Here is a 20,959-nt window from a genome sequence, read left to right as displayed (position 1 = left end):
AGAAATAGTAACCTACTAATTTATTTGCACAATTCAAATTTAAAGGAAGTGTACCGCACAAACTCTAGGCTGCACCTAATGTGTATATCACCTACATTTTTGTTTAGAATTATGCTTATATACATATACAGGATGGCAAACACACATGCACACACACTCATGGAAACCTAGTAATTATTCCCATCATTTGTTATGATAGATACTTAGGAGCGCATTTTATCATTTAAACTATCATATAATTTAATTTAATCGTACTTCTATAACAAAAAAAAATATTATAGCAATATTTTATCAATTTTCCAACTTTCTTTTTTTCCTTAAAGCAAAAGGTTGAATATTTAATAAAAGGAAAAAAAATGAGTGCAGCATTCAAATAAAGTTTATATAAAATCTTTAGACCACCTTTTCTTGTTTGGTGGGTACACATACGAGAAAATTAGTGAAATTCAAGTAAACGAGTATGATAATATATTCCATGTACATTGAAACACCCTTTTAAGAGTACATCAAAAGATACAAGATTTTTACTATGTAAAAATATATAAATACAAACTTTTGCTTCATTCTTGTAATGATGATCTAATTGTAGAATATATAGTTACGTTGTTTTGGAATACAATAGTTAATGGAAAGTCCATAGTATAATAAATATGTTTTACTAGTCGAAGAAAATATTGATTTTGATCTAGGGTTGGGCTAGTTGTAAGCATCAGCCTTTTCATAAAAGCGAGTAGTCTAGTCTTTCTAGTTTCATTCTCAATTGGAAGAGATTCTAAAGTCTAAACGATTACCCAATAGAGTTATCCATGGGATTTGGTCTAGCTAGGATTATTTCTCTTGATTTACCATTAAAGAAAGAAAAAGGTAACAAATTAAGCAAATATATATATATATACGCACATGATAGTCAATCATCTAGAAAATAGTAAATGAACCCATTATAGAAAGACAAATAAACTGTTACTATTTATTGAATCTTGCTTAATACTAAAACAATGTATTGGTGAGAGCTAGTGATGTCAAGACCCACAAAAAGAACATGTCAATACACGGATTTAGAGATGTATATAGGAATTGACTAAAAATCTAGGGAGTGAAAAATGAAGGGAACAAATAAAATATTAGTCTTGGGTTTGGGAAAGAAAGAGCAAAATGTTTAGTGAAACATGCAAGCATTTTTGCAGCGATGGAGGACATCGATCTGAATGTGATGAAAAACATCCAAGATCAACTAATTAATACTCCTTCGGTCTCATAAAAATTGATGTTTTGGGATATTTTTTTATCTCACAAAGATTAATGTTTTGTAAATTTTAAAAAGTAATCATTGAAAATATTTAAAATTTTGAATTGTTATTAGTTTAAAATTAAATAATATCTTTTTAGTCAAAGAAAAAAATATATTTAAATTCAGTAATCATTGTTTTAAAATGTGTAAAATGTTTTAAACATCAATCAAGACCGGGGGAGTATTAATATGTGAAAACAGAAACCTGTGATTTTTGTAAAAATAAATAAGCAGTAATAATCATGAGAATGGTGAATCAAGTGAGAAATATTTATAAGAAAAAAAAAACAAGGAGGAGAACACGTAATAAAAGAGGTGTCGGAAGGGGTTGACCAAAAACCTTACGAGGGAGAGATTTTCAAGACTGCACGAGGGGGGCAGTCTCAAGAGTCAAGACGTCGTCGTTTTCCTCCGCCCTTGTGTTTCGTGTTGTGTGTTTTTTTCTCCAAACATCGCATACACACACACTCTTCATTTTTTTCATTCATCCTTTTTATCAATTATTGTTATTAATAATTGATGTACTATTATATTGTCAAATCAGATTGTGTGGAAGGAAATAATTTTATTTCTTCTATGTAAAATGTACTATTTTTAGAGACCTTAAATTTAGATGATTCACTGTCACTGTCAGTAACAAATGTAACGCATTTATGTCCCAGTTTGTAAATCTTGTTTCATGATGTTCGTTCAATTTGCAGAGTACTCTTAACTTGACGCAACTGATATATATGGTAGACTAGAAAATGTGTTAGTTATCATCACCATAAGACTTTCAAACACAATTAGGAGAAAACCCAATGTTAATGCATACAACATCCTAAAGTAAGACGCATCAAATCAGAACAAAAATGAATCACTTGCTCCAAACGTTTTCTCAATATGTCGGCAGATACATCTATCCACTTATGGGAAAACAGAACATCTAAATAAAAGTTTCAAACTACAAATATAAAATTAGAGATAATTGATCAAGATGGCTCCACCTCAAAGTGACAGACTAATCAACCTCAAAGTGAATGACATCAGACTTGAGAAACATTAAGTATGGTGGTTTCCCCTTGTTAATGACCATAAAACCCAAAATCTCACATTATTTTGTTGACGAAACTATAGATCATATGATTGTGTACTGTCTCAGAGCTCCACTCTCTGCATCAAATCAAAGCATCCGGTTCCTGAAAGCGCGGGCAATCCAAGACAGATCCTAGCTGAGGGAGTTTCTAGTGTGTCCTTTTCTCCATAAGTAGCTGCTTGGACAATGAATTTAGTGGCTGTTTCAAATGTCATTCTGCAAAATGGTGAAGTTGATTCTGCAATTCCTCCCATACGGCTCATTGGTCGGTATCCACCGGAAAATGTCATGTAGTCCGCAATGAGGTTCAAGTGTCTGATGCTTACAGAAATACCGTAAGATTTGAAGACATGGTTTATTTCTCTGATTATAGTTTCTCTTGCTGCTTCGACTCCAAAAATGTTGAGCATATCGTGAATGCTGTTGCTGTACAAGTACCTGACATCAAGTTTATCTTGGAATTCCCATAGTGCAGGGAAATCAACTCCTGATGCGTGGAGTGCTGGTGAGGCTTTCTTCTCATCATTTGAGATTTCTATTCTCTCCTTCGGATTGTCTCCATGGTAGATCACTTGAGGATCACCACAATTCGCCACTGTGCATCGTTCGATCTTCCCAGAATTCTGGATGTAAACCTTCTGCGCTGTTTTCTGAGCAATCTGTAAGAAAGAAAGTTTAAACAACTTTTTTTAAATGGGGGCCTTGCACACATCAAAGCTGTAAGAGACATAGCTTTACAAAAAAGGGTACCTGGGCAAGTAAAATATGAGGCTCGCCGGCACGAAACCTGAAATGGACCTCAAATTTTTTTCCTTTAGATTTCACCAAGATATTTCTGTCTCCTTTAGCTTTAACAAATTTCCGTCTCTTTTTTTTACTCTGTTCTTTAACTTTCTTTACCGGTTTTACCTTTTTCTGGGGTTCCAGAGTCTCTTCCTGTGGTTCCGGAGTACCTTCCTTGCTAACTTCTGCGTCCTCATCCTCACTATCCATCTCAGGGTCTTCTACTCCACTAATTGACGATGGTTCGTTTGTCTCATTGTCAGAATTTTCCTCATAATCCATCTCATCAATTGCTTGTTTCTTCCGCTTCTGTGCATCTGAACCAAGATCATCAACCTCTGTACCCTCACCATCATCATCATCATCTTCAGTCTGCTTTCCACTTACAGAATCATCATTATCAGTTTCATTCCCAGCTGTTGGACTAGTGTCTTCCACAAAATCTCTTATGCCCCTTATCCTATGGAGCATTTTCATGTGAATATCTATCGCATCTTCCAACTTCCTCAAAAACACAGCCGTCATCGTCTCTTCCCAATCTTCTTCAGTGATATCAGTGTGCTTCGGATAATGCTCTGGCTTGTAGAGATTTATCTTAAGCTTGTGAATACTACAAACTTCATTCTCATGAACCGCATATGGTACAATTGAAAGTTCCATACTCTTTATTATATCTGCCACGGTAATCTTCCTCAACTTATCAGTAATATGACTTGCATCCTCTCTGCACAAACGACAGATCATAAAAGTTACAATCGTTTCTAATATGAAAGTAGTCGAGCATATATAGTTAAAGCCAACGTAATTAAACCAACTTACTTTGTTTTGCCCTTCAGCAAAGGGCAAGTCATTATTGGTGTCTTAATGTTTGCTGCAGCAGTCATCAAAATCTCTTGCAAACGTGGAATTCCAAGTGTCACATTCATCTCTCCACGTCCAGCAAGATGGAAAGTATTCAACCTGAAAATTGAAAGAACAGAACAAAGGATTTCATAAGCTAATATTTCATGAATGACGCAAAACCAAAGTCAAAAGCTGCATATCAATATGATTTAAGTACCAATGTAAGATTTATATTTCAGTACTGTAATTCAGTTCCTAATTTGCAAGGGTGAAAGGATTAGCAAGACCAAAACATAAGAAAGTAAAACAACTAACGTCATCTGTGTTGATGGCTCTCCTACAGACTGGGCAGCAAGTACACCTACAGGCTCCCCTGGCTGGGCCAGACTTGCAAAAAATTTTGACTTCACCAGCTTTAGTAGTTCTTCTTGTCTCACAAATTTAGAATCAATATGTTCATTCATTGGCATTGCCTCGACAAACTTCTCAGCATCCTTCTTAAGACTAATAGGCAGATCACTGATGTAACTACTGGACCCAGAGAGCATGTCTTCACTGCATCTTTGGAGGACCATATCTTGATTCTGGACCAAAGTAACGACATAAGTTTCCCAAGAGCAAATAAGGAAAAGGGCAAACCGTTCAAAAAGGAATGCTTACCACTGTCAGTTCTTTGAACTTTCCAATGAAGCTAGACCGATGAACATCCACACCATCTTCACCATATTGGAACTGAATGATGGATCCATCAGCATCCCGGACAGTACAATCATAGTTGACTTTAAGACTCTCAAGATTTTTCATCAAGCATCTTTGCAGATAACCACTACGCGATGTCTTCACTGCAGTATCGACTAACCTGCAGACCAGAATGTTTTAAGTGTTCAAAAACGACAAAAGAAATATGACAAACCAGCTGATGCTGACCGACTATTGACAGATTTATCAAAGAGATTACAACAAAATACCTTCAACCTAGTAAAATTTTAACACATAAACCAGTAGAAAAGTTGACTGCTCCACTATATGGAGTCTTAGATAAAAAGTTTGACACACCTATATATTTTTAAAAAACTATACTTACAAGCAATTACATTGGATTAGGGTACTAGAATAATATGAGACTTGAGTTAAAAGTGTTAGTTACCCTTCTCGTCCAGCCATGCAATGAAAGTAATATTCTTGGGGGCGAAGACCACTAAGAAATCTGTCACTAATAAAACCCCCAGCCCTAGGGGACCAGTCCCATGGATGGAAACATGGCAATGTCTTCCCAGAAACCATTCGGGGAACTCTTTTTCCTTCTAAATCTTGCTGGCCAAGGTGTGAAGAGATTTGCTGAAAGTTAACCTGCTCAAATTCGACAACATGAGAAGGAAAAGATAAAGCTTAGCCCCCCCTCAAATTATACTTTCAGCACACACAGGCTCTATTGGAAAAACAACAAAAGTAAATCTCTATCAATTTTTAGGGAAACAAGCTTATTTTTAGATACTGCAAATGCGTACTTGATACTGCATTTGCAGAGGGAAGACAAAATGGGTTCTAACAAAACATTGCAAACCCACTTTTAGATACTGCAAATGCGTACTTGAACAACCAACACTACATATCAAAGGAGTCACCACAAACTCACCTTACTGCCCTTAGCCCCAGATATCGTCATTAGCGATATACAATTCTTTCCGGGAGTTTTCAGTAACCCATCAGAGAGCAAATCGTTCATCACACCCTTGCTTGAACACTGGTTGAGATCATTTACGATGCTCCTGTCCAAAGATGCCAAGGCAGATTCCCCATCCTCATAAAGAATTCGTTCAATTTTGGATCTCATGTCCAGAGGATCTGCAAGCAAGACATTTATCTGTGTTTAAATATCAAGTTTATTTGATAAATTTCATTTTTAATGCCTCATATTATACAAAGGGACATCTATTCTCCAGAATGATAACAAACGACCATGGTGACAATCATGCACACTTAATGCAATACATATTTTGCTGCAAGATTTACATACCTATCTGAACATCAACATCTATGCCAAAGGTCTTCCGGAGTACTCTTTCACCAACTTTTTCACATTCTTGAAGTTGATTTGTCCTCTCTTCATCCATATCTTTTAAAATAATGAGATCATCAACTCCACAAGTGAAACCGTGAATCTGAAAGATGTAAAAACAGGATTCAGAATGCAAAGCTCTGAAACAAATGGAAAATAAAATTATCAACTACACGAGAGCAAACCTGAAGAAAGACCGTAAATAGACGACTAAAAACGGAAAGCAAATTTCCAGCAGCATTTGAACCATAAAGCTCATGCACCGTATGAACCAACCCATAGTCAGCAAACTGCGCCTTGTCAATCACACCGCAGACAAATTCATTTTTTCTGATGAGCAGTTTATCTTCATTAAGATCCTGTTTCCATGACTCAATGTCTTTCTTTTTGGTCAAATCTCCATTATTAGGTTTTACTTCTTTCGATCTACATTTAAAGAAATCAACTGGAAGTTTGGTAGCTTTCTCTACGGTGAATGGCGGGTGACCTTTGGTTATCTGATTCAACACTGCAGTGATAACCTAGCAGAGAATCATAACATAACTCAGCTTATGAGAAGAAAAAGCATTCTTTAGATGCATAATGATATTTAGTGGTACAGTTTGTATATCGAAGCATATAGCAACATGTGGGAAAACCAGCTTGATTAAAGAACCAACATAAAATCAGCAGTGTGTATAATGATTACCTGCTTCCCGGTCCAAAGAGGCACTGGTTTCAAAATAGCCGGCGTAATTGTCAACAATTCTGCGTCAGAAGCTGATACCACGACTTTCTTGCCAGATTTTTCAGAAAAAGAACTGAGTGCCATGTCAGTTACACCGGAACTGAAGAGAAGCTGATTAAATTGATCTTTGTCCAAAAATGTGTCCCTCTTAGTAAGTAAAACGGAACTGACAATATGATCCTATTAAGAAATATGCAACATCAACAATTAATCACTGATAAACAACAAAATTCGTGAAAACTAAAGGTTTGAAGAAATAGCATGAAAGTACAACCTGAATTAAAGCTCGAAGTGGATCGCCATTTGACGGCCTAGTATATTGGTTGTTAGCATTGACAATATTGTAGGCCTCAGCACGTGAAATCTCATCTTGTGGAAAATGCACATTCATCTCATCACCATCAAAATCTGCATTGTATGTACTGGAACCAAAGCAAGTATTTTAAGCCAGTTTTGAGAGATAAAAGTCAAATGTGTGGAAGATCAACCAAGACATGGTAAAGGTCCACAACAATGTAATATTTGAAAAGAGATTGCAAACAAGGTAAATAATGACATCTGGAAGAGAGAGAATTCTCAATATCCATTGAGTGTACCTGCAATTTGCATAGTGGAGACGAAGTGTTTTCTCCCCCTTCAGAACACGGACAATGTGCGCCATTAAGCTAGGTTTATGTAATGTTGGCTGCCATTGAAAAGAAATACTTGGAACATAAATAAACATTTAGCAAAGACAAAGAAGTGACGACCAAGAATACAATGCCTACGACCAAAATACAAAATTGAGAAACATTTTAGATAATATTGATGAAATAAAACAGTATGTGTCCACACCTGACGATTCACAAGGACGACGTCACCATCTCGTATATGTCGATAGACTACTTTACCTTCAAAGTTGATATCACAAGTTTTCCCAAGTTCTGTAGTCGCTCCTCGTGAGGAGCCTAATTTTCTTGCAATTGCAATTCGTTCTTTTTTGTCCGAAGGCAACTTCACTGTAGATAATTTGTCCGAGAAATGGGTAGCTCCAGGATGAACGTCAGGACCATTAATGATAGCAACCATTAACATTTCAACATTATAAATAGTCACCCTCTGCGCAATACAATTAACTTTGATTACTGAAAATCCAAACATAAGCTTACACTACAGGTAAGACATGTATCCTTGTACATCTAAGCAAAATGATGTAATATCTAACGCAAAAGGAAAACGACGCAAAATCTGATATGAAATCAAATTTACAAAAAGACTATGGAGGCTTGCACGTGGAAAGGTGTTTAAAATTTTACAATACAAGTAAAAGCAACAGTTGTCTTCACAATAAGTTTCAGATCAATAACACAATATTTAACCATCTAGCCTGTTGGGACGTAGGATTTAACAGCCAAAGAGTACTAGTCAACTTCAGTTAAGTAATTATGTGTCAGATAACAAGTTCAATTTACTGATATATGACATCATACCTCGGGAAATATCAATTTCAAAGCAAAACAAAGAGGAATCCCGATGTCATTGACAGCGATATAAGGATCTGGAGATATAACAGATCTGCATGCATGATTCACTCTCTTTCCCATCATTTTTTGCCGAAATAGACCCTCTTTTTTCTCCAACAATTGGCATATTCCAGAGCCGTCTTTCTGGCTTTGAACTGTAAGGGAATTTAGCCATGACTGTCAGTCTACACCAATACAAGATGCTCTAAAGAGGCTGTCAAGTCCACAAGGAAACAGATAGAAAAGTGGGGAAGCCAGTTGCTACACATAGCTAGAAAAAACTTAGGAAGCTCTTCAGATTAGATGCATATTAAACAAGGGAATGTGCAAGAAGCTAACCTGAGGCAGTTTTACTATCAAACAAGACATTGACTGATTCTTGAAGATTCATCCATCTGGAAATTACTTTAGAATGATCTAATTTGTTAGTACAGGCATTCCCGAGTGTTATGTTCGATAGTAAGACCTTATTCAGTCCTACGGTTTGAGGATGTTCCATAACCTGTAAGAAACAAAATCGTAAGAGAATTATGGTTCTTCAGGAGTTTATGGGAACAACAACAGGAGATAATTGAGTGAAAATGGATAGAAATTGACCCACAGAGGCAACGCCAAAAGTTAAAAAATTAAAAGGAAATCCAAAAATTAGATACGATATAGCAGCAACCAAACAGTATCACTTGTAAGGAATTACTCACACTATCACCTCCTTTTGTTGGAGGTCTAAATTTAATAGGAGGCACAAGAACACTCTCTAAAAAGAACATGGAGTAGTTAACTTTTTCAGATCCACTCTGCCAAAGATCACCAATGAAGGAGCAGTACTCATGCTCATTTTCCCACAGATCTTTTAAGATTTCCCTCACCTGATACAAGTGTAATAATATCAACACACTACTAAAGAAGTGGAAAATATTGACCGTGCCTAATTATAAAGTTAAGCCATATCAGTAACAAACCTCACTCGGCAAAAGGTCTCTTTTAGAATCATCCTTATGCTGTTCAAACTCTTTAGCTATTTCCGTAGACTTTTCTCTGTTCTCTTTACCACTATCTTCAGCTTCTGATAATGCATCGATACCACTATCATCACAGTCATCAGGATTTTCAACACGGCTTGTGGACTTCTTTACCTTAAGCCCTCGAATCACATTAGCTCCAACTGCGGACGCTTTCATACCTTTCTGTTTAAAAAGATTGTTATTGATAAGGAATATTACAGCTTTTGCAGATATCAAGGAGGAGCATAACATAAATAATAGAAAGCAAAAAAAAAACAGAAACATGCTGGACGTGGAAATTCACTTTGTCAATCCAGTGCACACATGTAGAAATATAATGTCCATGAATAAGACTTGTAAACGGACAAACTACAGGAGTATGAGCGCAACACATAAATTCTCTAGAATCCACAGAATCAAAACAAAAAGTACGAGGTCCTTTTATGTGACTGACTTCACAGGGTCTTTGAACCAATTGCAATATCATGGGAGAAATAATACAAAAGAAATGAAGGGTTCAGTAAAATTTGTCAAAGTGTTTTATCATCAAATGCCAAAACAAGTTGTGAAAGTTATTGTTACTAAGATAAAAAAAAATGAGGAAAACAGGGGCATACTGAATTTAATGGGATTCGGCTAATGATGCTTCCTAAGGCACTTCTCATAAACACACAAAACTACAGAGCAAACATTAAGGCTAAACGGAACAATCAATACCTAAAACTCCAAAGACTCGCCAATCTGGAATCGAATGAGTTTGCTAATCTACCTAATTGAACAAGAACTTTTTTTTTTTTTTTTCCCAATTAGAAACATGGACTAAATTTTCATTTATGCATACCATAAAAAAAAATTACTTTGACGAACAAATTTTGATTCAAGAACATCCAATAACTTTTAAGAGGACATACCATGCGAATCCATCCGAACATAGGTTTCTCCAGTTTAGGATTTTTTGCTTTGCATTTATCACACTCCTTTGATGACAACTTCATAAAATTCTTCATGACAGCAGTGACTTCAGCAAACTGAAGAGATGTCCATCTCTGGTCTTCCATATCAGAATCTTCACATTCTTGGGATGAATCATTGGTTAAACCTGAATCACAGCTTACGTCACTATTCTCTGACTCAGTAGAAGTGCTGTCACTTTTAACCTCCACTTGCTTCGCGGAAACTACATCACCCTTCATAATAAGTTTCAGCTGAGAAACACATTTCTTAACCTTCAATTGAACCAAAAAAAAAAAAAACAAGAGAAAGGAGCATCAAGCATTAGTAAGTGCGAATGAGACGCAACTATATGAAACTTATCATATATATATATATCTTACGTCATTCGCTTTTGCCATAAAGTGATGACAGAAGAAACAGGTCCTCTGCAAAAAATTGTAAAGAAGACTGAAGAGCAAAGGATGGTAAATAGGATAGACAAGCTCGATATGACCACAATGTCCTGGACAACAAAGCTTGAGTTGACCACATGATTCACAACTGCATAAAGAGGACAATAAAAGCTTTAGGCAACCAAAGCGCATCATTCGGAACTACAAACAAGATTATCAGAGCAATCAAGATCAATTATCCCAAACCAACATATAGAAGAAAACTTACGCTTCTTTATCATTTAAAGGACCCATGATAGGATCATAGAGACCACCACGAACAGGCCTCTCAACGTTATCGAGTAATACAGGACTCGTAACTTTCAGGAAACTATGCTTCCGAACATCTCTCTCTGTCATAAAACTGAATCTAACAGATTCCACCACCTGGGATGCTCCCTGGATAACAAACAAAACCTCGACAACTTAAGATTAAATCATCCCAAAAAGAAAAAAGAAATCAAACACCATGGGAAACAATAAAGAGCTGTGAATGAATACTGAAACACACCTCTGTGGTTTGAGCTTGAGCCATTGCGTTTGACGGTGCCGCTTTCTGAGGGTGTGTAAACTGTGCTAATTAGTTCGAGGAGATTAGGGATTCTGCAAGAAGGGAGACAATTAGGGTTCAGCAGTCTCTGTGGCTTTGAGATTGTTACAAACTGGGGACTTTAATCGGGTGATTTCAAAGAGTGGGTAAGCGGCGCGAGGAATCGAAGTTGAAGGGTTTATTCGGCGTGAAGGGTTTTAGGGTTGTGTGGACAAACAAAATAAAAAATAGAAAAGAAAAAAACTGTGATTATATACTACACTGATGAAAGGAAAAAAAACAAAAAAAGACACTGTTGTTTTACCTTTTTCTCCCTGACCGCATAACCCAGTGGAGTTGAATTGGTTTAATCATATAGTTAAATTCGTGAACCGGAATTCTGATTTTTGTTCTTCGAACATGTGTTACCAACCTTGTCCATGAATCTCTCGCAATAACAGATTATTGTGTCTAATAATTCTACACTGTGAAGACGAAACAAAATAAATAAACTGTTTTTAAAAGGAGAGTTTAATATCTTCAAATCCCAAATTCAAATCTAGTGATAGAAAGTTTATACAAGGCCTATCCGCTTGAGAAAAATATCCCCAAGTTCTATAGGGATAAAATCGTTGATTTGATCATGACCCTATACATCAATCGACTAATAGACATAGGCTGAGAGTCGTAGTAGTAGGAAATAGTAGATGAACAAAACGGAGTTGACAATATAATTAAGGGATTTTCACTTGGGGAGTTTTTTTTTTTTTTTTTTTTTTTTTTTTTGTTTCTTATAACAAAACTGACACGCTTTTCTTCTTGTGTTTGTTGTTTGATCTTTGATATCCACTTTTTTTACTTCTGCTTCTCCACTTCTGTTTGGGAGGATGATTCTGACTGGTGGTTGTCCTTTGGCTTTGCTGGAACCACTTTGGCTGGGGTCGAACGCTCTGACTGAGACGAGCGTATCAGGATCTGCATACAGAGAGTGATGATACCCAGAGCAAGCGCCGATAGCGCGATACCTTTCCATGACGAAAAGAGTTGTGCCCAGTGTAGGAACTTTATTGCTCCAAGAGTTAGTACACATGCCCATGACAGAACCACCTGAAAAAGAGATCAAGTGACTTGTGAGTTTATTGATGGCACCAAGAGAATGTTATGACTTTTATTCATAGACTCACCGCAAGGGACTTTATGGGACGGCCAATGTTCTGTTCTTGTTGACCGGGGAAAGTGTCTGCAGCTATGTGTTTGTCTAACAGAGCATCCTGTATCACAGAGCCGAGATGGGAGTATCAAAATGAAAGTTTTTCCTAGCTTTTTTCTATGACATTAACTGAAAAGTGGAATACCAATACATCCATAATTTTTACCTTAGCCACAAACTGATCTCTGCACCACTGTGCAATTGCGTCATCTGATTCAGGCAGGTCTTTCATGGAGTGACACTTGATGTGAACATGTACCTGAAACCAGCAGCAATAGTTTGCATTAATGGGGTCACGAGTTAAAAAGAAAAAGAAGCTTTGGGATGCTATGAGTCCTACGGTTTCTTACACATTGTGTAAGCAACGGTGACATAAAGCGTTGTGTTCGTTTCAGTTCCAGTGAAAAAAAAAATGGATTGTGATATGATCTACGGCAGTGAGTACTTTGAAATTCGTTGTGAGAAGAATGCAAGATTCAATTGTTATACAACGTATTCATATTTTTCCTTGCTTACCACAGAAGGTTGTCCTTTGAATAGTCTTAGCATCGTGGGCGGTGGAGAAGTTTTTGGAATAGTCACTGTCATATCATAAATGGCTGGGACAAATGAACGCATATTACTAACAGCTGACACAAAACCCTGAAACAAAAATACAAGCCAAGTCTAGTAATTAGGGACACAATAACAACCAGCAAGTTGATCTGACGAAACATATAAAGGCTACCCCAGGCACATTTTGGATCAATCATAGTAATTTGCTCTTTAAAAGTTACAGTTAAGATATCAAGTTTCCCAAAAAGAAAAATATTACAACTTACTTTGGTGCGAGGAATCAACACATTTCGAGGGATAGGCAAGTCAGAGGAGGCTGCATACTCTTGTGCTGCTTTGAGTTTAGCCTCTGTAAAGCGAGTTCCCTCCACAAAAAGGGCTAGCCAGAAAGGTCGAGGGAAGTCACTCAAGCGCTGAAGACCTGACTGTAAATTTAGACAAACACACATAACTCATGGTCTGGAAATGAAGATTCTGCATTTTCAGGCTAATCCCCTCATGAACGAGGTAGCTGCACTTACTAATACACATTTTACACAGGAGAAAAACTAAATGAGTTGCACAAGAATAATATAAACCCATACCTTTAGAGTGCTTTCATCCTTGGACCAATTTCTTTCCAGAAACAGATACTCTGAGAACCACATTGACCAGCCTATGACCTGTTTGTGGGTGAAAATTCTATGTTTATGAATACTATGGAGTATGTAACAGATAAAAAAAAAAAAGGAGTAGTGTATTAACCTATAACAATGATCTTTTTCCAAACACAAAGCCAGGTATCAAATTTCTAACTTATAGCAGAGATTCAGAAAGAGAATTTATGATTACTGTTTTCTTTACAGCAGTAAACTAAAATATTCACATACTGGAAGGAATTTGGAAGACTTCTTCATTACAGCCAAAGCGCTTCCCAGGGAACCTGACCGCTGCAAGGAAAGAAGGCATGAAACAATAAATCAAAAGATGTAAACAGCATACCATGGAGCCTCTGTTAAAGAAAATATGATGATGCTATATTCCTCTTAGGTCATCAGGGTTTGACATTCTACCTAAGAGAATCTCAATTCACTAAAAACTAGGAAGCAAGACATGGTCCCATTGGAAGTATACAAGATTGCTCATCAAGAATTCTATGTGGATCTCTACTTATGCATTCAAACAAAAACTTAAAAAAGAAGATAGATGAAACTGTGAGATCAAATTATGTACCTGAGCCAGAACCCATCCTACAAGCCAATCAATATCGCTTCGGTGATTACAAACGACAAGAGCGTGTTCTTTGCCTGAAGGAAAATTGTAGGACAGTCAATGAAATTACAGATTCGTTCTTATACAGGAATTCTATTTCTTAGAAGACATCAGAAACTGTTATAACTGCCAATAAGCATAGATAAACTTACCCATTCGATTGAAGGTCTCATTATCAGCAAACACTTGGATCTAGGGAAAAACAAACAAGAAATGTCAGAGGAACTCATAAAGTTGGATAACATAAGCAAAAGCTGCGAACATGCAGGGCGCAGCAGGTGGGTACCTTTACTCCAGCCCACCAGTCAACTATCCAAACAAGCTCCAACCACAAGGTTTCAGCAACCACCCGGTTGATTTTTCTGTAAGTGTTCTTAGACAGTGGCCGAATGAGGACATAGCAAAGTGCCTGAAAACAAATATGTTGTAAAACATCAAAACTGAAGCAAGAACAAGAGTTCAGAAATCAAAAAGGGTCTTTGAAAATTAAACATAAAAAGATTCCTTCCTCAATCCGTAAAACCTAGAACCTGTTGAGAATAAAAATTGCAGAGGACGGAGACAAACATCCCCAGCGTATGTGTGTGTAATAAGGAAATTAAGTATACTAATGTTGTAAAAATCAACATAAATCAGAACAAACAACACTCTTCAGCTCAGTGAATGAGCTCCACGAGTCGATTTTGGAGCTTATACTCATCATATGTGTTCTCTCTTTCGCACACACACACACACACACTCGAAATTTGAGACAATACCGACAAATATAAAAAAGAATTGGGAACAAACCCATCTCGACGGACGGAAACCCTAAAAAACAGTGAATCAAATACGAAAGAGGTAACAAGGATCTACAATGTAACGGAATCTAAAAAAAACAAGTGACAGAAGAAACGAATCAGAAAGAGAAACCAAACCTACCTGAATGAGATTGACAACGAGACCAGATATGAAGAAGAGAAGGCCCAAAGGCACGATGACAGCTGCAGCAATCACCATGGAAAAATGTCCTCACACCCAAAAACAAAAAAAAAAAAAAGAACACCGAAGCTAATGTGAGGAAGCGAAAGTATAGAAAACCCAAAATAATAGTTTCTGAGATTTCCAGAAAAACCAATAGCGAAGTTTTTTTTTTTTTTTACCCCAGATTTCAAGACAAGTTGCAGAACATTTATTTTTTAAAATGGGGCAAAAATAAATAAGCCAACGAGAAAAGAAATAAAAAAAATAATAACTTTGCGATTAAATGGGAGCGATTGAAATTATAAGGAGTGGGTAAACTGAATGAATTTATATATACGTGTAAGGAGAGATGATCACGAGGACTCAGCTTCCGAACACGGCTTTAAGCGTTTTTTTCTTTCTTCTTATTATTTGGTTTTAGTCCCTCGATTTGTTTTTCATTCTTCAAAATATCCTCTATCTCTTTGAATTGATTGAATTTGACCTACTTTGAAGTTTTGATTTTATCATGCCGGCGGCCCCTAGCCTTAAAGGTAACTGATATACTTACTACTAAACCTAACACTATCGTGGATGCTATATTCCACTTTGTTCCATATGTTTGCAGTTTGCTACGTCACTTTGTCCTCTCTCTCTCTTTCTCTCCTTCCTTGTTTAATTAAGCTGATGCTGCCTTTTGTTTTTTTTTTGTTTGCAAAGCAATAACATCTTTGTGATTCTATTCACATGGATATGGACATGTTTATGTGCGGTGTAAAGTGTGAGAGTACTCTTTCTTTCGCGGTTTGTACAAATTAAATGAAATCTAATACGTTTGATTCTTTTGTATTCTTCACTACAGTTTCAACAAATATTTTAAGCCAAAGTTGTAACATTTTTTTTTGGTATTAAATAGTTTGAAGGTACGAAAGTATCGTTGAAGTGGTTGATCTATCTAACCAAATTCTCTTTTTAAAAATATGTACACAAGAAATTCATCATCATCATCCTAGTTATATTCAGCTGTACTTTGTTCACTGCTTTATTCATATTTTCAATATGTCTTGCAGCCAAGGGGAAAAGAATTACTAAAAGGAACAAACAAGGTTGTTGAGTTTTAGTTACAACTTTTCTTGTGTTGCATCATTTGTCTTAATTTATGTAGCAGGATCACATGCTCTTCTTTTACATGTGATTGTACATATTCGTAACAAATAGTCTATTGCTAGACAAAATCTGTTAGAGACGTGTAATTTGACTTATCCCATCCTTCTACATAACATGAGTATTTATTTTATTTTATTTTTGTCAATGAGGACAATATTATCCAATTATAATTTGCATTTCTGTTATTAGATAACAATAATTTATCTTTTTCCCTAGGAATTTCATGTGACGTGGTAAATTATTACCATATTTGTCCCAAGCTTTGTGGAACAGTGGAAGGACGCGTTCAACAACGACAAGTTGACTTTATATCAGATCTGATCTGCAAGTCAGTGTGACATCTTCAATCTTGGTCATATATTCTCTAAATAATATAGTTTCTTCTTCTTTCTAATTGATTAGGTTTTGAGATGGATCGGTGGAGGAACAAGAAGTTGCGAGCCATTATTAGGAAACAGAGGTTGTTCCTAGAACGTGTGAGAGGGGAGTTTTTGTTAGAAGAGCTCATCGAGTGTTGTGATGGCAAATCTAATCCTATCAAATTCTTCTCAGCTGATCAAATAGTCAACGCTACCGAAAACTTTTGCAAGTCTAGTCTTGTTTCTGGATTATTTGGTTATGAGACATGGTATCCAGGTACGCTTAACCATCGCACGATACTCGTCAACAAACTATGGCGTGCACAGCCTCATCACCCTAGAGACTTTTACCCCGAAGCCCGCGACATAGCGATATCATCGATGGTGAGCGGTCACAAAAACTTCATGAAATTGGTGGGATATGATGTTGTCTTGAGATTGAAATTCCATTCCTAGTTTATTATGGTGCAGAGAAACATTATTCTTCTATTGATTTGAATATAGTCGTGTCTATTAGAGTTTTGATTCCAACAGAGAAAGAAAGCAAGAGAAAAACAGAGTATGAATATACTCAGTAAAAGAAAGAACTTTTTATTAATCCCAAACTTATGGTTTTACATCCACGATACAATAAGTTTATATAATAAACAAACAGACACAACATGTGAATATTCGTGTATTGTGGTTATGTAGTTTAAACGACACAACTTATTCTAAAGGTCACGACTCTTAACTAAATAAACTTAACATAGACATAAACTCAATTAACGATCAACAGTCCCCCTTAATTGAGTTTCGGTCTCACTCCAAGCTTCCTCCTTAGTTCTTCAAACCTTGTGACGTTGAGTGCTTTTGTAAGAAGATCGGCAAGTTGCACTTCTTCTTGGCAGTACTTGAGCTGAATAAGTCTCTTGTGTTCCGCTTCTCGCACAAAGTGATATTTGATCTCAATGCGTTTTGTTCTTCGATGTTGCACTGGATTTTTGCCTATAGCAATTGCTGACATGTTGTCACAGTAGATCGGAACACCGGCTTGAGACTCAAATCCAATATCCATCAACAGTCTTTGTAACCAAATAGCTTGGTTTGCTGCTGCGCACACTGCGATATACTCCGCCTCTGCGGTAGACTTTTTTTTTTAGACAATTTCATGTGGTTTTCAAAGAAGCATGAATGATGCAGCCTTGTATGTGATGAAGAAAGACAAGGAGATTATGATCGTTAGTCTCTACGTCGACGACTTAGTGATCACTGGCAACGATCCTCAACTCATTGAAAAATTCAAGGAAGACATGAAATTGGAGTTTGAGATGACAGATTTGGGGTTGTTGAATTATTTTCTTGGAATGGAAATCATTCAAGATGATCATGGAATTTTTCTGTCACAAGAAAAATTTGCATGTAATCTCATTGAGAAGTTTGGCATGAAAGAGAGTAAGAGTGTAAGTTCCCCACTTACACCAAACGACAAAAAGAATGAGAATGATGAAGAATATGGTGAACCAACATAGTTCAGAAGCATCGTTGGTGGATTATTGTATCTTTGTGCATCAAGGCCAGACTTGATGTTTGCAAGCTCTTATCTCTCACGATACATGACTGCACCACTCATGAAGCATTACCAACAAGTCAAGAGAGTTTTAAGGTATGTCAAAGGCACATCTCACTTTGGGGTTCAGTTTACAAGCGTTGAAAAACCAGAGTTGTACGGGTTCTCGGATTGCGATTGGGGAGGCTCAAATGAAGACAAGAAGAGCACGTCTGGGTACGTTTTTACTCTTGGATCTGCGGTGTTTTCTTGGCAATCAAGTAAGCAACAAACAGTGGCTCAGTCTACTGCAGAGGCGGAGTATATCGTAGTGTGCGCAGCAGCAAACCAAGCTATTTGGTTACAAAGACTGTTGATGGATATTGGATTTGAGTCTCAAGCCGGTGTTCTGATCTACTGTGACAACATGTCAGCAATTGCTATAGGCAAAAATCCAGTGCAACATCGAAGAACAAAACACATTGAGATCAAATATCACTTTGTGCGAGAAGCGGAACACAAGAGACTTATTCAGCTCAAGTACTGCCAAGAAGAAGTACAACTTGCCGATCTTCTTACAAAAGCACTCAACGTCACAAGGTTTGAAGAACTAAGGAGGAAGCTTGGAGTGAGACCGAAACTCAATTAAGGGGGACTGTTGATCGTTAATTGAGTTTATGTCTATGTTAAGTTTATTTAGTTAAGAGTCGTGACCTTTAGAATAAGTTGTGTCGTTTAAACTACATAACCACAATACACGAATCCACTCACTTTTTCTTCGTTTATCCCAGCTTTCAACTTCATAGTCAATATCCCTCTTCCTTGAGGATCATTTATGGAACAGCGATTGAAACACCTCTTTGATGATCTTCTCTCCTTGGCTTGTCATCACTTGGATATTCCCTGCAACTGCCTACTTCTCCCTTTTATCTCTTGGGTAAACAGTTTCTTTCTTGCTTGGTGTCTTCCTTTGAACACCATCAGATTCACGTCTCGTGCGTGAAACGTTTTCACGTCTTCATCGGTTATCTTATCAACCGATTTATGCTCCGTTTTTTCTATGAGGTAAGCATCCTCCTTTAGTGCTTGGTGTTCAATTTGATCATCATAAAGTGCTCCATTTTTTCTTTGAGGTAAGCATCCTCCTTTATTGCTTGGTGTCACTCTTTGATCACCATCACGCCTCTGTGACGTCTCTTCTTCGGTTATCTGTATAACCTCACAATTTGTGCAGTGCGTGAATCTTCTCCACGTCTTCCTCGAACAAGCTTCAGAATTCTCCTTCCACAACTCAAATTCACCATCTCTTTCCATTTCCTTTTGAGAAGATATCATATCTCCTTCATCCCTTTGGAGCCTTCTTCTTGAAGGTATTCTTTGAGAACGTTTGTGAAGGTTGATGGTATTCTCTCTTATCACCACCATCTTTTCCTATTTCGATCTTCTTTTCTTCTTATTCTCACCCTTGGTTTGTTGTCTCCATCTTTCTCTTCTTCTTGCAGCGGAAATTTTGCTTTTTTTTTTTTTTTTTTTTTTTTTTTTTTTTTTTAAAGAAAGAACTTTTAATTGATCTCAAACTTATGGTTTTACATCCACGATACAATAAGTTTATATAATAAACAAACAGACACAACATGTGAATATTCATGTATTGTGGTTATGTAGTTTAAACGACATAACTTATTCTAAAGGTCACGATTCTTAACTAAATAAACTTAACATAGACATAAACTCAATTAACGATCAACAGTGTCGTGGGAAAAGATACTTAGATAGCAGAAGATGTTGCAACAGCTTTGTAGCTTATCTTCACTCTGCTTTCCAAAGGCCTTTCGTATATGCTAATATAATATTGGATAAAGATGGTGTTACGAAGCTGAATGATTTCTCTAGCTGCGTCTCAATTCCGGAAGGAGAAACATTTGTCAAGCTTAGCTCTCCTTTCGTAAAGGGAGCGTCTCTCTACTTTGATGATAACTATCTGATCAATCATGTAGTGTCGGAGAAAACTGATGCGTTCGGTTTTGGAATTTTCATGCAAAAGCTTATAACAGGAGAAGAGAAATTTCGTGAGTTTTATGGTGGGATTCTTCAAAGGGACCGTTTATAAAGAAAGGTTCCAAAATGGTTGCCTAAATCCGTTGGTGAGGGAAGATTTGAGGACGTAGTAGATCCAAAGATGGGTGAAATTTCAAAAGAAGAGCGTAGTCGAATGGAAGCTTTCATTGTCCTCTCAGAAAGATGCATGGGTGATAGAGGGGAAGTTCCTCAAGTGGTTGAAGTGGCCAGAGAACTTAAGGGATTTCTTAGAAACGCCACTTCGTCCACTGAATCCCCCAAATCGACTCTCTGACTAAACATCTCTTCCCCAAAAACAGACCTGAAACAGTAAACACCAATGTATTGCCCCGCGCCATGATGAAATGTTTCAATGTGATATCTTTAGTTGGTTTTGTGTTTTCAAAATCCAAGAATTTGGTGTAGTTTCCCTTTCCTCGACTTTTACAACTTTCTGAAAACTAAAAAAAAATTATGAAAAATAAAACCAAGTTGTGGTGGGCAAAGAAAAAATTCAAAATATGTAATGGAACTTGGGAAGCCCTTGTCAACATAATAAAGCCCTATATAATAGTCTCAATGTTTCATAAAGGGCTAGGGCCCTTGCGAAGCTCTTGTCAACATGTATATATGAACTTGGGAAGAAGCCCTTGTCATCATCCTTAGACCGAGGAAGCCTTCTTCTTTGTGGAATATA

At 36.8% G+C, this 20,959-nt stretch overlaps 2 protein-coding genes and 1 pseudogene across 4 annotated transcripts; 1 reads left to right on the top strand and 2 right to left on the bottom strand.

Moving 5' to 3' along the window:
- Positions 1–2,128: 2,128 nt before the first annotated feature.
- Positions 2,129–11,456, bottom strand: LOC104792062 (DNA-directed RNA polymerase I subunit 1). Of its 3 annotated transcripts, XM_087454317.1 has the most exons (22): positions 11,175–11,456; positions 10,893–11,062; positions 10,613–10,772; positions 10,190–10,504; positions 9,237–9,461; positions 8,976–9,143; positions 8,617–8,779; positions 8,245–8,432; positions 7,610–7,873; positions 7,372–7,460; positions 7,050–7,197; positions 6,737–6,955; positions 6,234–6,569; positions 6,007–6,151; positions 5,626–5,834; positions 5,137–5,339; positions 4,650–4,848; positions 4,305–4,573; positions 3,966–4,106; positions 3,273–3,870; positions 3,114–3,150; positions 2,129–3,022 (listed from the first exon to the last, which is right to left on the bottom strand). In XM_087454317.1, exons 1-22 carry the CDS (start codon positions 11,196–11,198, stop codon positions 2,943–2,945), a joined length of 4,350 nt encoding a protein of 1,449 aa, XP_087310443.1. In that variant the 5' UTR covers positions 11,199–11,456; the 3' UTR covers positions 2,129–2,942. The 3 variants fall into 3 exon arrangements, with proteins under 3 accessions (XP_087310443.1, XP_087310442.1, XP_087310444.1); XM_087454316.1 differs by having other exon boundaries at positions 3,114–3,870; XM_087454318.1 differs by having other exon boundaries at positions 3,114–3,870; positions 9,237–9,457.
- A 251-nt stretch (positions 11,457–11,707) lies between these two features.
- On the bottom strand, positions 11,708–15,746 carry LOC104792055 (1-acyl-sn-glycerol-3-phosphate acyltransferase 2). Its single transcript, XM_010518083.3, has 11 exons — positions 15,130–15,746; positions 14,495–14,617; positions 14,361–14,400; positions 14,170–14,243; positions 13,827–13,886; positions 13,542–13,619; positions 13,224–13,382; positions 12,919–13,044; positions 12,569–12,661; positions 12,377–12,463; positions 11,708–12,299 (listed from the first exon to the last, which is right to left on the bottom strand). Exons 1-11 carry the CDS (start codon positions 15,205–15,207, stop codon positions 12,048–12,050), a joined length of 1,170 nt encoding a protein of 389 aa, XP_010516385.2. The 5' UTR covers positions 15,208–15,746; the 3' UTR covers positions 11,708–12,047.
- A 975-nt stretch (positions 15,747–16,721) lies between these two features.
- Positions 16,722–20,557, top strand: LOC147942880 (non-functional pseudokinase ZRK15 pseudogene; annotated as a pseudogene).
- Positions 20,558–20,959: the final 402 nt, after the last annotated feature.

The sequence above is a fragment of the Camelina sativa genome, chromosome 6, assembly GCF_030686135.1.
Source record: "Camelina sativa cultivar CO46 ecotype springtype chromosome 6, ASM3068613v1".
NCBI lineage: Eukaryota > Viridiplantae > Streptophyta > Magnoliopsida > Brassicales > Brassicaceae > Camelina > Camelina sativa.
Note: the sequence above shows the minus strand (reverse complement) of the source record. Positions and strands in the feature narration are given on the sequence as shown.